The sequence below is a fragment of the Pteropus medius genome, unplaced genomic scaffold (assembly GCF_902729225.1).
Source record: "Pteropus medius unplaced genomic scaffold, Ma_sr-lr_union100, whole genome shotgun sequence".
Lineage (NCBI taxonomy): Eukaryota > Metazoa > Chordata > Mammalia > Chiroptera > Pteropodidae > Pteropus > Pteropus medius.
In genome coordinates this window covers 12,447,641-12,463,308 of record NW_024340696.1, presented here as the reverse complement: position 1 = coordinate 12,463,308, position 15,668 = coordinate 12,447,641, and the positions used below count along the sequence as shown (strand labels likewise).

Here is a 15,668-nt window from a genome sequence, read left to right as displayed (position 1 = left end):
GTCCATCATCCTTTACCCTCTTTTTGTCTTTTCCCAGCCTCACTTGTTCAAAGCCGCAATTTTATTTTCAAAGCAGAGTATATATGGATTGCCCCTTGCTACTGTCTGTTCACCGAATTATCCCTTTTCCCATTGCAGGGATTCCACTTGTTTTAGAAGCCCTCCTGGGCTGATTAAAGCAGAGCACGAAGTTTTCTCCTCTACTTAATTTGGATTTGGAAAGTGCAAAAAAAATTTCCCCCACTCTTTATCATCTCTTTACCCAACTTCCTCTGGATTCTTACAAGTCTCATCTTTGTCCCTACAAAATATATTTATTCTGGGCTTGTTTTTACCATCCATTCAGATCTTCAGCTAACACTACGCTGTGTGTTACCCGTATGGATGCATCTGTATCTCTGCACTATCTTTAATTTCAAACTCCATGGTGACCAGGACACTTTCACGGTCTCCTCCTTTGGCTTTCTGCCGTATGTCATAAGCATAATGAATCTTCTCTGATAACGATGAGCTAAGGGGATACTGACCTCCTGGGACTCTCAAAGATATGAACGACTAATGGAAGTATTTTTATCAAACACTACCAGGCCATCCATGACCTATTGGCAATCATGGTGACTGATCTCCCCTTTTTCTAAGTACTAGCTTGTTCAGAACCATTGACTATAGACTGAGTTTCTGCATCAAGCAAAACTCTAGTTCCAACCAAAAGGAATTTAACTTTCTGGGCTCGGGGAAAAGATTTTAACAAACACAATGCAGCCAGCAGATGCAGAAGGACAGAAAGTGCAACCCCTCCTACACCCAGGCTGTGAACCACCAAGAGACTTAATTAGGCGACAGAAAAATGCAGAGCATTTCATATCATCAGTTTCCAAAGTTATAAGGAACCAATTATCCCTCAGAGCTGTCCGCCAGGATAATAGAGTTCCTCTTAGAAACCCCAATTTTCCTTCCGGGCACGATTCAAAACAGACAGAGGGAAAAGAAAAATCAGTGCTGGAAACATCAAAGATTTTTCTGGCCAGTGTCTTACAGAAATCTCTCTGTGCTTCTGCGGATCAAACGGCCTGTCTCCTCTGTGTGCAGACACGAGATAAGCACTGTTTTCTCCTGCTCATCCCGTGCCCTCACCTCAGGGCATTTTCATTATTTTTCAATGAAGATATTCTTTCTGTGAGTCTTTCTTTAAAGCTGCAAAAAGAATGTTTGCCTTCAAAAGCAGACCCCGAGATGGCTTTAGAAACTCTGGGTGGTATCGGGTTGGGGGTCTGGGAGGAGACAGACTTCGTTGCTGAATGCAGATGGCGGGAGGCCACCGTCTGACCCTCTTCTTCATTTGAGAAGCCCAGTGCCGAGCGGTCCATTCATGACCTTGTCTAACAACCACGTCCACAGCTTTGGGGTCTTACCTGTCCACCCTGAGTTCTGTTCCTCACTTGTCCCCAGACCGTCTTCCCTCTTCCCTGCAGGAGGAATGTACTTTTTGGAACCCACTGACTTTCCTTCTTGAAACTCTATCTGGTAGTTGAATGTGAAGGCTGGTTTCTATGAGCCTTCCCTCCTGGATTTCCTGTTCGTGTGGATAGTTTGTTTGTGGATAGGTTTTTTTTTTTTTTCACACAGCTTTGGAACCAGCCCATTTTCAAATAACGCCTACCTAGCATGGGGCTTTCCAAACCCTAGTTTCTCTCCAACTACCTTCACAATGTGGCCATAGGCAGGGCCACCTACACTATTATTCTTTGCATACTATTTTTTCTTAAATCGATCTACTTTTTTGGAACACTAATATTTAAAAATGAAACTATAGCAACATCATTTGCCATAAATAAAATGCACCTCAATGATGAACTCAATGCAAACGAAAAGGTGATATGAAATCCTAATTAGACAGAGTTCCCAGCTGGAGACACTAAGTTTGCTCTCTGCCTAGTCTTGCAGAAGTGTGAAGGACAGTGGCACAAACCGAGACTCTCCCTGGCACAAACAGAAGCACTAAAGGAAAATAAGGAAGGGAAACACTTTCTAACCACAAGGTTTAACTTTGGGTGGTGAACACAAAATGCAATATGCATTAAGACGCATTATTGAATTATATACTTGAAACCTATATAATTTTATTAACCAATGTCACCCCAATACATTTAGTTAAAAAAATTACCACAAGGGCTAATGTTTTCATGTACCACCTAAGATTTCTCACATTATCTATGGACAACCCCTCCCTCACCCCTAAGAAGGTTTATTGGGTGTCTATTATGTACCAGGTACTTTCTAAGGACTAAAGAACCACACATATTTAAAAAAAAAAAAAAAGAAAAAAAAGGCTTTGCACTGACATGAAACTTAAAATCTTCATTCAATCTAGGACAGCCTTCTCTCCAGTCTAGCACCTTAAGCTAAGAAAAAACCCAAGTTTGAAATTGTGAAAACCAGTTCCCAACCCACACCCTCAGAGACTCAATATTCACCAAGTAGTTTCTCTGATTAAGCTCCCAGTAGAAAATGGCATGCAGTTATTAGTTGTTAAGTGTCTGGCATACTTTGCAAGCAGCATTAACCACTCCAAAAACCTCAGGGCCTCTCAGGTAAACAAGTCCCCACCCAAATGCCCTTCCCCACCCATCCTAAGGGTAGCCCCCAATGCCAAAAGACAACTGACATTTAAAACCTTATTGAAACCACACCAAACCCTGTCTATTTTAAATGTCAACGAGGAAGGCAGCTGGGCAGTCAGGCTTCTCCAAGACTGATTGAAAAACCACTTCTCTGTAGCTGCATTTAAAAATCAATCATTAGAGGCAGCAAGAGAAGGAAGTGAGGACAAGACTAACCTTTGAATCAAGGGCAACTGAAATGATTCACATTTGTGACTAATTATCTCTTTCTTAATCTTTCTGTTCATCTCTCCCTGGACAGGAGCTTTCTTTCAACCAGCTGAATTCCAGGCTTCTGTAGGGTCTTGTTTTGTCCACATTTAAGTGGTTGTTTTTGCGCGTGCGTGCGTGTGTGTGTGTGTGTGTGTGTGTGTGCGCGCGCGCGCGCGCACATGCGTGCGTTGTGTTAATGGTGTGTGTAAGTGTGTTTTAAATGACTGACATTTGTCATTCTTTTAAAGTACCTATAAAAGTTTAAGCTTCCTAGATCATGTAAAGAAAAAAATATGAAGATGCCAGTATTGTTTTTATAACCTAAAAATTCTTTATACTGTCTTAAAAGTATGTTCTCCTTGGATACAGAATAATACCACCAACCTGAAACCGAGATATTATGTATTTTTATGTTACTTTCTCATTAAAAGAGGTAGATTACACTTCAGAGTAACAAACATGCATATATATATAAATTTAATGAACACGTCACTTTCTTACTCTGTGCTGGTCACTGTTCTAAGCACTTTACAAATAATAAGTTATTTAGTGCTCACAGCAACCCTATAACCCCTATTTTTACAGAATAGGAAACTAAAATACAAAGGTAAAGCAACTTGCTCAAGATCACACAGCTAGTTAAGTGGCTATGGTGGCAGTTGAACCTATGTAGTCTGACTATGAGGACCACACTCTTGACCACTATCCTGTGGTCGCTCGTGCGCATGCACGCACGCGCGCACACACACAATGTGCTAAGTACTTTACATGTGTCATTTCATGTCAACCATACAATGACCTATAATGTAGGTCATATTTTTATTACCATTTTATAGATGGGGAAACCAAAGCACAGAGAGGTGAAAGGAGATTGTCCAAGACCACTCAGCTAGAGAGTGAAAAGCGGGCACTGACGTCACGAAGGTGTTATATAACACCTCCCTACGCCCTCCCCCCATATGCCTTTGGACAGAGTCAGCAAGGCAGCTCTGTCAGCGGGTTAGAAACCGTCCTCCAATTAAACCTGGAACCTTGAACTCATTTGCCTCATAACAATAGTGTTTAGGCAAGAGGAATGTTAGATCATCTGATACAATTCTATCTTTAAGAGAACAGACCAAAAGGCTATGGACAAGAAATAACTTGGCTAAAGGGTACATATAATTATATCAATTACATACCATGCATTCATAGAGGTGAGAGAGAATGTCGCTAGAGAAGCAGTTTTCAAAGTGTGGTTTAGGGTCCCCTGGGGGATCCACCAGACCTTTTCCACATGGTCAAAACCATTCCCTTAATGACCCCAGATTGTAATTTACCTTGAGTCCTCCATGAGTGTTCTGTGGAGTTTTCCAGAAATGACATGACGTGTGATATCACAACAGATTGAATGGGAAGCATATACGAGGACTTAGCTATCATTCCAAGAAGCCAGATCATGCAGAGGTTTTGCAAACATATAAAACAATGCCACTCTTCTATTTTTTTATTCCGAAAGTTATTTTTCATAAAAATGTTGTTTATGCTAACATATAACAGGTTTATTACTAAAATGAATTAAGACATCTTGTAAAGTTTCTCAGGTTTAATTTCTAATATGGTGAAGATAGAGATAATCCAAATAAGATATAATTTTTAAGAGCAGAAAGGTGTCCTGAGACCAAAAAGCCTGTCGAAGACTACAATCTCCATAAGGACAGGGACCACACTTGCCTTCTGCTCCTGGGTGGCCACTGCAGTGCAGTGCCCAGCACATCATAGGAACTGGGTATACATCATTTTAAATGTGGAAGGAATGTCCAGGTGTATAACATCAGCCATCCCTTTAGATATCTGTCCCCACATGCACAGTAATGATGATGCTCAGAACCACATGGCTTACCTGGAAATAGTCTGTAATGAACGACCCAAGTTCACTCTTCAGCAGCCGCCTGGGGAGAGAGAAACATCTGTCAAGCAGCCCTCGATGGTACAGCTCCTGGTGTCCAGTTCACAGACACATGACGATGATGGAGTGCTGACCAACGGCACAGGGACTGAGGCCAGGCCTCAGAAGGGTGCACTTTCCTCGGCCCTGGTAATACCCCTCCACCAATATTATTGGGAATCAGGGTGATGGAAATCCTAGAGGGGGATCCACTCCTTAATTAATTCTACAAAGACAACCCTCTCAACAGGGCAGCCACCAGAGATCTTAATTCCAAAAGAGTGGTAGAGGCAGACCAGGGCACCTGGTTTCATGTGAAGCCAAAAAAACAAAAACAAACAAACAAGAAAAAGCAAGGAAGAGAAAGACCATAATTTTGTAATCCCTTACATTTGCAGACTTTATGGTTTAAAATGCATTTCTCACACATTCTTTAACCAAAGATTATAAAGTATATGTGTATTGGGGGGACAATTATTATCCTTTCTATGCAGATAAAAAAATTGAAGCTGAGAGACATTCCCTAAGTCAGTCAGTTAAGATTCAAACCCAGAGACCTTCTGCAAATTCAGCATCTTTTCCCGTAACCCCACCCCGTCTCTCCTCCAAATCCATCACAGATATTCAATTTGGTACCATGGTTTGGGTGGTCTTACCACCCACCCCCAAGGGACTGAGGCAGTCCTCCAAAGGGGACCACAATGGAGAGAACAGAGTTTGTTTGCCTGGATCGACAGTTACTGAGCTGTCTCTTAGGTGCTAGAGGCTGTCCTAGTATAAGGTGCACATAAGTGAATGAGACAGATGAGGAGGCCTCTGTTCTCATGGAGCCTCTACTCTTGGGGGGAAGGGTGTGGATAGACAGCATGTTGATAGATACTCACAAGATAAGTTCAAAGAGTCTTAAGTGCTAAAAAAAAAAAAAAAAAAAAAAATTAAAAATAAGGATTTGGGCACCAGATCTCTCTTCTCCCTGTGACAAATCACAGCACCATCCCTTCTGCTCTCTTTAATTTGACCCAAAGATGAGGGAGCTAAAAACAAGAATAACTGGTTCCCAGATCCAATGAGTCCCCGGGGAGTACACTCTTCGTGACTTTGAATAATTTCCTTTACTCATCTCACCAGCCATGGTTATTACGGAGCAAAACACTCCAGCTTCTGACAATGCCTGCTGAGTATTAACTGCCCCCCAAAAATGTGTTTCCACATGTTGCTGTAGGATAAGTAGGAAGTTACAGCAAGATATCATTCTCTGCAGAACAGACATGATACGATTGAGACAGGAAGAGACATCCATGATCTAAATTTCTGTACCAGAAAGAGCCCTAGAGAGCTGCACACACGTGTTGAGCAAGGAAAATACCTTCCTTTTCTTGTGACAGAAGATGTGTCTGTGGTGGGTACCACGTTTTGAGATCCAATTCAATGGCAGGCTCCTGGAAGGCCACCCCATCAGTATAACCCGGAGGTTCCCCCAGATGTGTGCATGTCTGACAGAGATAGAAGACTTCATCAGCCACTGGACCAAGAATGAGTAGGGCATTGGGGCTTTTTGAGTCTAGAGGCTTCTCTCAGAAAAGAAACAGAAACCCAGTGGGCAGCCCCAGACGGAGGCTGCTTCTGCTGCTGGAGGAAAAACACCTCCCAACAAAGTCTTCATGACCATTGGGAAGTCTCAAAACCAGAGGTGAAGAAGCCAGGCTTCATCAAAAAGTGGAAAAACTAATCTCTTCCATGAGCCGCTTCAAATAGTTTCCCCAGCGTATCTTGGGTACTCATGACACTGAGGGACTCACACAGCTTTAGGACCAAATGACAGGTTATCGATCTGGTGACCTGAGGAACCTACTGGGAAAATACTGCTCGTGAAGAAGTTTCAGGTAAAATGGAAAGAGAAGGAGGTCAGTGGTAAGGTCAGACTTCAAGGTCAAGAACTATGGAGATCCTCCTGGAACAAGGTGGAGGAGGGATCTACAAGTGTAGCGATTGTTAAGTGCGGTAGGACATGATTACACAGGTGGTTATTGCCCAGGGACATTTCACAGTGGCACTCTGAGAGTGGCACTCGATCCTACCCAACTGAAGAACCCAAGAGCTCTCCTCTCCTACCTCTCAGGAAGGGTGGAAAGGCTGAGGGGAAAGGTATGGCACCCTTACAGTACAGCCAGAGCTGTAGCAAGCCACGGCCATGGCCAGACTTCTGCAGAGTGTTACGGGAAGACTAAGCTTGAGGTAGAAACCAGCTTGATAAAGGAGCAGAGGCTAACGACCGAACCTGAGCAACTGACCAAACAAAAGCATGAAAAAAAGGACTCTGAAGCTAGAAGCAGCCACACCTGGGGCGGCGAGATGGTGATGGATGACAATCGAGCAGGAAAACACAGAGGTGCCTCCACCTCAATGACAGGGTGAGCCTCATCTCTTACTGAAAAGGGACCAGACACAGGTGTGGGAATCTGCTTCACATACTTCGGATGTAGTGAACTATAACCAGGTTTGGTAAGAAAACCATACATTTGTCCTTTTATCAAGTCCCGAGTTCAAAACCCTCTCCACTAGGTGTCGTCACATAGAATTATCTGAACAGAGTTGATCCGAACTGATCATTTAAGTCATTATTCTCTGGTCCTGGGTGGGCAAATCAGCAACCTCCTCTGTCCCTAACAAAATCCTGTCTTATTTCTGTCTGAGCACGTTTGGAGTTGGATAAGGTCAGTGGGAGGGAAAGTGTAGTTTTTGCTGCAGCGAAATACAGGAATTAACATAAATGTGCATCAATAAAGTGCTCATAGAAAAATTATGGTTCATTTAGACAATGGAATTCTATGCAACTGTAAGAAAACAAAAGGAATGATATAAATGTCTAACCACTATGCTGTATACCTGAAAATAATATAAAAATACTTTCAACTATAACTTAAAAAAAACAAGAGGAAATGAAGGACCTAAGGATTGCTATGAAAAAATCTAAATGAAGTAAAAAGAAAAATGCAAGATGCAGAACAGTGTACATCACATGCTACCTTGTAAAGAAGAGAAAAAAATACTTTTATTTACACAATATTAACAAATTCATCTGTCAAATCTATTCTCACCTGCTGTTCTGTAACAGCCATATGATTTGGTTCCCAGGAGGCCCTTGGAACTGACACATATAGTACCCTGATTTTTAAACACATGCAACGCACACACACTTTAAAAATTATACATTTAAATGCACTGGGTTTTGTCTCCTCCTCTCTATCTCCCCAAGTAAGAGATTGGAGAAGTTCGTAGCTGCTGCTGGAAACGAGGGAGGCCAACAAAACCCTAGCGCGAACTTTATTCCCTGAAGTTAGGAGACACTGGCCTGCAGCTGTCGTACCACCTGGTCAGACCTCAGACTTTGTATAACGTGTTGAGGACCCCCAGCTGCTTTTTCATAAATATTCCTCCTATAGGCATAAAGAAGAATAGACAATAAACTATTGTTATATTATCTTTGTGGGGGCAAATGGGAACTGAGTTTCTGGGGTACAGAAAAGGGTGATTCTTCATTGTATTATCTCATTATATATTTAAAAGTTTTGTACGCTGTGGCCACAATCCTATTTTAAACTATTTTAAAAATTGTTTTTAATAAATCACCACGACCACCAAGGTTACCTGGATGGCTTGAAGCTGAGAAGGCGTTGTGGAAGTATCTGAAGCAGGTCATCCTGGGGTATCAGAGAATCCTACAAGCCTGAGAACCTGCCAACCCAAAACCCTCTCAGGCTGGTTACCTGAGAATTTACCTCAGAGAGGGAAGAGGCGAGAAGAGGGCAGAGCTGGCCAAGCCCACCTGAGAACAGACCGCGGCTGAGTCATATTGTAAAATCCACCTTCTACTTCTGTAATGCTCTGTGTTTATTCTGCCTGCGCTTGGCGTACAAGGAAAGGGTACTTCTGAAAAACTCTACCTTTCTCCCCTGGTCTTAGCTGAACTGAGAGAAGAGGGATTTTCTACCCCTCTGTCTTGATGCACCATCTCCAAGGGGAACTGGGCAGTGAGTTCCCTCCAAAAAAGCAAAGAGCGACTGACAGAGAATAAGGACCCTGTGAATTCATTCATCGAATCACAGCCCTATACTAAAAACTTGTGACGTGTTAGACATGGTGCTAGCTGCTAGAGGAAAAGGATGAAACAGAGCTCAGACGATGACTTCTTCCCATGGGGGCCATTGTCTCAGGAGGCACAGGAGCACCGTCTTCTCCAAAAACTGGGAGTAAAAGTAGCTAGGCACTGGAGATATGCAGACCAAAATTCACAGAGGGACAACTCACCCTGCAACGTTCCTCTTTAAGTTTGTGGGTTTAGCTTGTAAAGCACAAGGAAGAGAAAAGCAGGAGAAACACAACAGAATTAGAAAGCCTGAGGTTTGTGGCTCCCAAGATGTGAATAGATGATAATCCTGATTCCCACGACCTAGGATGTGTGTTCACAGAGGCCTAGGATCCCATAGCCTCCCTTCCACTCTTTCATCCTTACTTCAGGGTTCTTCCCAAGAAATAGGAAAATAATGACTTACTAGAGCAAAGATAGATAGATAGATAGATAGATAGATAGATAGATAGATAGATAGATAGAAAGAAAGAAAGAAAGATAGATAAGATTAGATAGATAGATGATAGAGAGATAGATGGATAGATAGAAGAAACACATAACAAATTGCTCTTAGGATGGGAGCAGATTTTCTTTTTTCTAGTTAAGGTTTACTGAGCACTTACTAAGTAGCAGGCACTGTTGTCAACAACATGCATGTGTTTCCTCATCTACACCTAACTCGAAACGATAAGGTAGTACTATATCTCCACTTTTCGTACTGAAGGAAATGGACCCTCAAGGTTACTGAGGACGACGTGCAACAAGCACATGACAAAGAGGAGCCTCACTGAGTGCAAGGGTCTGGAGGCAGCTGCCTGGGTCTGTCTGACATCTGACTGTGATGCTTAGTAGCTGCTGTGAGTGGTAACCTTTGCAAGTTTACTTTACAGGTGAGTCCCTCATACCTATTTCCTCAGGTGGAATTTGGGGATAATAAGATACCTATCCCATAGGATTATTCCAAGGGCTAAAGGTGTTAATCCTAGAACGATCAGTTCCTAGAACAGTGCCTGGCACACGGCAAGGCTCAGCAAGTGTCAGTTACTACGATTCTACCCAGGTCGTCTGACCCTGAAGCCCGCACTCCACTAAGAACTCCACTCTAAGCTTCTTGGCATCTTCTTAAAAGTACCACCAGTCCAGCATTGAACATGGCATTATGAAAGACCCTGGTGAAACTCATGAAGGGGGCCATAGAGTAGGACCACAGCACCCTGACAAAAGGTGGAGGTTAAGACGACAGAGGCAGGGCTTGGGGGAAAGGTTGCAAGGACTTGAAGGAAGGCTGTGATGGAAGTAATAGTCCAGCTGAAGAGCTCCCGCCCGCTTCGTGTTTCACATATTGGACCTCCATGCCAGGTTTCATTTGAAAGCGAATCTGCTGCTAATCACCACCATCAGCAATGGCAACAGCCATTGAACTAGGAGAAGGAAGCCGGGACCTGAGAGGAACGGGAAGGGAACACTTGTGTGGGACCCAACTCAAAAGGGAAATGGGGTATGAAGTTCGGTCAGAAGCCAAAAGAGCCATAATAGAAAAAAATGGGGAAGCAGTCACTGCTCTGTAGTATCTCAGCCCCTCTCCCTCCCAGGCTGACCGGGTGAGCCACCACCCCAGATGACAGGATTTCCTGTTATTACACAGACCCATCATCTCGCCCCTCACCGTCTTGTCGACTCAACTTCCCACTTCTGTGGGCCTGAAGCTAAAGAAGGCACTGCAGGAGCTGGAGTCTAGCTGGTTGAGAGGCACAGGGATGATAGGAATGGCAGAAATGACGTAGAGAAATCACCTCAGACACGAGCCACAATCTCCTTTGTACAGGGAAAGACCCAACGCAGCAAAACCTCAAAGGATGATGAAGTGGCCTGGAGACAGGTGCCACAGAGCTAACGTTTAGCCAGCATGAGTCGGGGCAGCCTATCAGTGCTGTTAAATATTTCTGTGCCATTTGGCAGTTAGGGGCTGCTCCAAGTACCCAGACCCTCCGCCCTGACCCTTTGGTAGCATCCTGCCAGACTTCCTCACAATCTAGGAACAGCAGGGGGCCTTTGGGACCGAGTGTCTGATGCTGTAGCTGGTTAGTACCTGCCCAACCTGATCGTTAAACCCTCCAAAGATGACGTACCTCGCTTCTTCAGCAGGACATTTCAAGGAGGTGGCATCTTTTAAGCAGTTAACATATGGAAATGCCTCTTTCTTCCTTGAGTCCATTCTCTAAGGATCTATAGGAGTTGGTATCTATAACTCAGGTAAAATGGTAGGACACCTCTCTATTTTCTGTACCCCAGTGGGTAGCAGTGAGGGACAGTGAAAAAGATGGAGAAAACCAACAAAGAGCATTTACTGAGCTCCTAATTATGTATGCCAGGCCATTGGCACACAGCATCTCGAGTTCTCCAAAAGCCTTTAGAGAGAGATTTATCCTTGTTTTGCAGGTAAGGAGACCGATGCTTAGAGCCTTGCCTGGGGCCGTACGCTGGAAGATCCCAACTCGAACTGAGGCCAAACTGAACGTCAGCCAGGGGTACCCCAATACCCACAGGGGCAGGTGGGCATGACATTGGGGGCTGCCGCAAACTCCTCTACAGCCAGCAGCCAGGCTTCGGCTCCCACTGACCAGTTCGGGGCCAGACTATGGATCAAGCATTGCCCGGTGTGAACTTCCCAGAGACGTCTGGATTTTTAGGGAGAACATCCAGATTTCTAAACACCACGCTGGCCAACCACCACACAGGCCAGCCCGGGAGGTTTCAGATTTGCCACTTCCCTCTAACTACTCGGCTCACCCCCAAAGTCAAGTCTGTTTCTTAACCAGAGCAGACAAAAGGTGTCCACACATAGGCAGGATCAGCTAGGCCAAAATAAAAGAAGACCTCGCTTAAGCCTTCCCAAATTAGGGTCCTCAGAGACAATGCTCCATGTACCTCATTAATGCATCTATGTCTGGGCCCGTCAGGCCTAAATATGGCCAATTCCAGCTCTGTGTACCCCTTGCAGCCTACTTACTGTGTGTTTAAGAAACACAAGGGGCTCCAGTTCAAATCTCAGCTCAGCTACTAACTAACTATACAACTCTGGGCAACTTAGTCCACCTCTCTGTGCCTCTACTTCCTCATCTGTAAGACAGGTATATAGTAGCTGTCTCATAGGGGTGCAGTGGGTTTTAAAAGAGTTAACATGTATAGAGCATTTAGAACGGAACCTGCGTCCTACTGAGTGCTACACAATGCCTGCTATTGTCATGACCTCACAGAAGCTCGCCTCAGACAGGTCTACTCCGTCAGCCTGTGGGCTGCATCCATGCTCTCCTTCTCATCTCCTCCCAGCCCTTCCCCCAGCTGTGGGTCCCGTAGGCTCCCTTACAGAGATGGGAAAATCTGAGGTGGATTTCCCTTCGGGGGCTCAGGCAACCAACTGACTCAGAAGGAGGCCGTTTCAACTCAGACTTGTCAATGATCAATTCTTGGAACCTCCTCTTTCCTTGAAAATCTCTGGGGTTTCCTTCACAACACCTCCCTCCCAACAAGAACAGAAGCAGGGTGGTTGGAGAGAGAAGGAAAATGTGAGTTTCCTGCCTCAGGCCAGCTGCAGATAACTCATCTCTGGTTTCCGGAAACCTCATCTCTGAGCATTTATTTCTGCAGAGAAACAAAATCCTGCTAGAAAGAAGCAGGGGGTGGGAGGGGATGGAGAGAGTGGTGGCTACATAGCTACAGCCTCAGTTGCCTTCTCCACCTGACTCCCACTTGCTCGTCCTTAAGATTTCAACGAAGGCATCACATTCTCCCAAATCTAACTATGTGCCTGCCCTCCATACTTCTCCAGCACTCTGGATTTGGCCATCACCCCACTTAACACATCATATGAGAACCACCTGCTCAGTTCCCCTCTCTCGTGGTGCAGTAAGCTCTCCAAGTGCTAGAATCACCTATCTCAAACGGCTACCCCAGAACCCAGCCCAGTACCTGGTGGAGGGCTCCACAAATATTCATTGAAGAAATGAACAAAAGAACCAATGACCTCTCCCTCTACACACATACTCCGGCCGATCAAAAAAGTGAAAGCACTTTTCAGGTCCTACATGCATAGGTTATTGTAGGAACCAGTAAACATAAACCATAGGTTTCTCACACTTTTCTAACTCTTCTTGGTTACGTACAATCAGCAGAAGTGTGGGCTGAAAAGAATGTTCAGGAAGAGTGTGTTCCTGTGTCACCGAGTTTGGCCAATCTTATTCCCGGAGGAGAACATGAAACTCAAACCTCTAACCGAGACTCATCCCCACTGCCAGAACACAGCCATATCGAGACTGAGGCTGGAGAGGGTCATTAAAAACCACATCAGTGCCCCCTTAAAGAATTTAAACCAAGAAGACTCACAGGACCAGGCCAAGGGAGATGGAAATTCAGGGCAAGCAGATGGTAGACTGTGATGACTAAGGGTTTCGTTAGACTATACCTATTCTGAAAGGTCATTTTTTCTCTTGCCTTTGGGGGCATAACAATGTGTAAGCCCCACTTTCTAAGGCAGTTTCAATAGAAAATATTTGGATTTATGGTCTTCATATTGACACACCATGTATCCTGACTTTCATGCGGGGAAAATTTGCCACTTGATCAAGGGTGATATTTCTGATGAATTTGTTCCTAAAAGGTCTCTTGATAATGTGTTTTAGAACTCAACCGTCCTTAGTTCAAAGTTCTTCCTCATAGCTACCCCAAAGTCTACCTGCTAAAATTTAAACTGGGGTTTATTTTCAGTGACATGTCTTAAAAGAAAGGACAAATTGTTTATAACAACTACGTTTCAGGACCCAGTTACAAAAAACTTCTACCTTCCTGATCATCCTTTGCATTGGCTAATATTTAAATGAAGTCACATTTCCCAGAGAATATACTAATCCTGCAGTTAGAAAGATGGTTGGGGGCTGGGGTGACCCAGAGAAGCTGACTGATCGAGGCTTTGACATTGGACTTGGATAATCCAACAACGTTTATTACTATTTGGCTTAAGTAGAATGAAGTACTAAGAGTCATTTCCTCTTGTTCTTTTCTTTGCGGAAAGGAGACAGACAGCTGGCTCTCCTTGTAAGAATGGGGCCTCACCCAAATGTCAAGTCCAGCACATTCTTATAAGACCCGTCCTGGTCTTCTCTAGTTCAAAGTGAGCTCATTTCATCCAAACTGCTAGAAAAATCTTTAAACCGTTCATGGGCAAATACATCACATTGCCCTGTGCTCCCATGCGTGGTACTCACCATCATTTCTCACTTTAGTATTGCTAAACTTTCACAATAACAGGATAATAATGGCTGATGTTCGTTATGCGTTGGATGCTATCCTAATGACATTTTTAGCATTATCTCAGTCCTCCCAACCCCTATGAGATTAATGCTATTATTACCCACATTTTATGAAAGAAAAAACAGACTTAGAAAAACAAAGTGTTTTGCTCAAGGTCCCACAGCTAGTCTTTTTGATCTCCCGTTTCTCTGAATCCAAAAGCTACTCTCTTAACAAGTTAAAAAATTCTATTGAAACTGGCACAGATCTTCTTGCACATAAAACTGTCACACTGATTGGAAAATCGGCTTGAAAATAACTTCTCTCCTTCCACATTTTATATCCCTACCGTCCTGTGCCCCACTTCCTGCACACATGCTCCGCCCCTCCACACTGGTCATGCCTCAGCCCTGTGGAGTTCATGGATCTATTCTGCAAATAGGTTTTCCAAAATAAAAAAGGTGAATCAAAACCCAATTGTCTATTCTAATGTAATCAGAGGGTCCATATCTGTTTTGGCCTGTAATTGCTGAAATAAGGGCAGCTGTGTTTATGTCCACACAGGCACTTGCCGATGTGGGAGCATGTGCAGGTCAGTTCACTTTAGTCAGTTTGGACGACCAGATCACATACATTCCTGGAACGTGTTCTGTGTTCTCAGTTACACTCTGAGTTGTCTCTGTGACGTGAAAGCCCATCTCCATTCTGACCACCATCCTAGAGAAAGCCAGAATATGGACGGTGCAGAACATGGGTAACAGAATCTCTGGTTTTTGACAGCTTTGCTTATTCTGGGTTCAATTCATATCTGAGAAATCAGTTTCAAACCCCAATCATATGTATTTCCTGTCAGCCTGAAAAATCACTCAAAACATAGAGAGGAACATCCAGCAGCCCCCTAAAACCCAGCACTGGAAAGGAGGATTGGGGGAGTGTCCTGTTCCCCCGAGGGGTGTTAAGAATCACAGCACATGCTCAGAGGCTCATGAAAGGGAAGATGGCAGAAAGAGACCAAGGCCATCGCCTTAAGCCTTCCTCCAACCTAAAACCTCTCCCTCTGACACTGCGATATAGTACAAAGAGCATAGATGTTGCTATGAATTGAACTGTGTCCACTGCAATTCATATGTTGAAGCCCTACCCCCAACCCCAACATGATAGTATTGGAGATGGGGCCTTTGGGAGGTAATTAGGTTAAGATGAGGTCACGAGCCCTTCCCTTCCCCCATGATGGAGGATTAGAGTCCTTATAAGAAGGGTCACCAGAGAGCTTGCTCTGTCCCTTCATGTACACAGAGAAGAGGCCATGTGAGAACACAGCAAGATGACGGCCAGTAAGAGCACTCTCACCAGGAACCAAATCTGCTGGCACCCTGATCTCACACTTCCCACCTTGCAGAACAGTGAGGAAAAAAAAGTCTATTGTTTAAGCCAAGCAGTCCGTGGTATTTGC

General features: G+C 44.1%; 1 protein-coding gene across 5 annotated transcripts in view; it reads right to left on the bottom strand.

Moving 5' to 3' along the window:
• Positions 1-15,668, bottom strand: part of PRR5L (proline rich 5 like) — a 65,634-nt gene that overhangs the window by 26,973 nt on the left and 22,993 nt on the right. For all 5 annotated transcript variants that reach the window (XM_039867200.1, XM_039867221.1, XM_039867212.1 and 2 more), the window contains exon 4: positions 4,756-4,804. In XM_039867200.1, the coding sequence (XP_039723134.1) occupies positions 4,756-4,804 (49 nt within the window). The remainder of the gene's footprint in view (positions 1-4,755; positions 4,805-15,668) is intronic.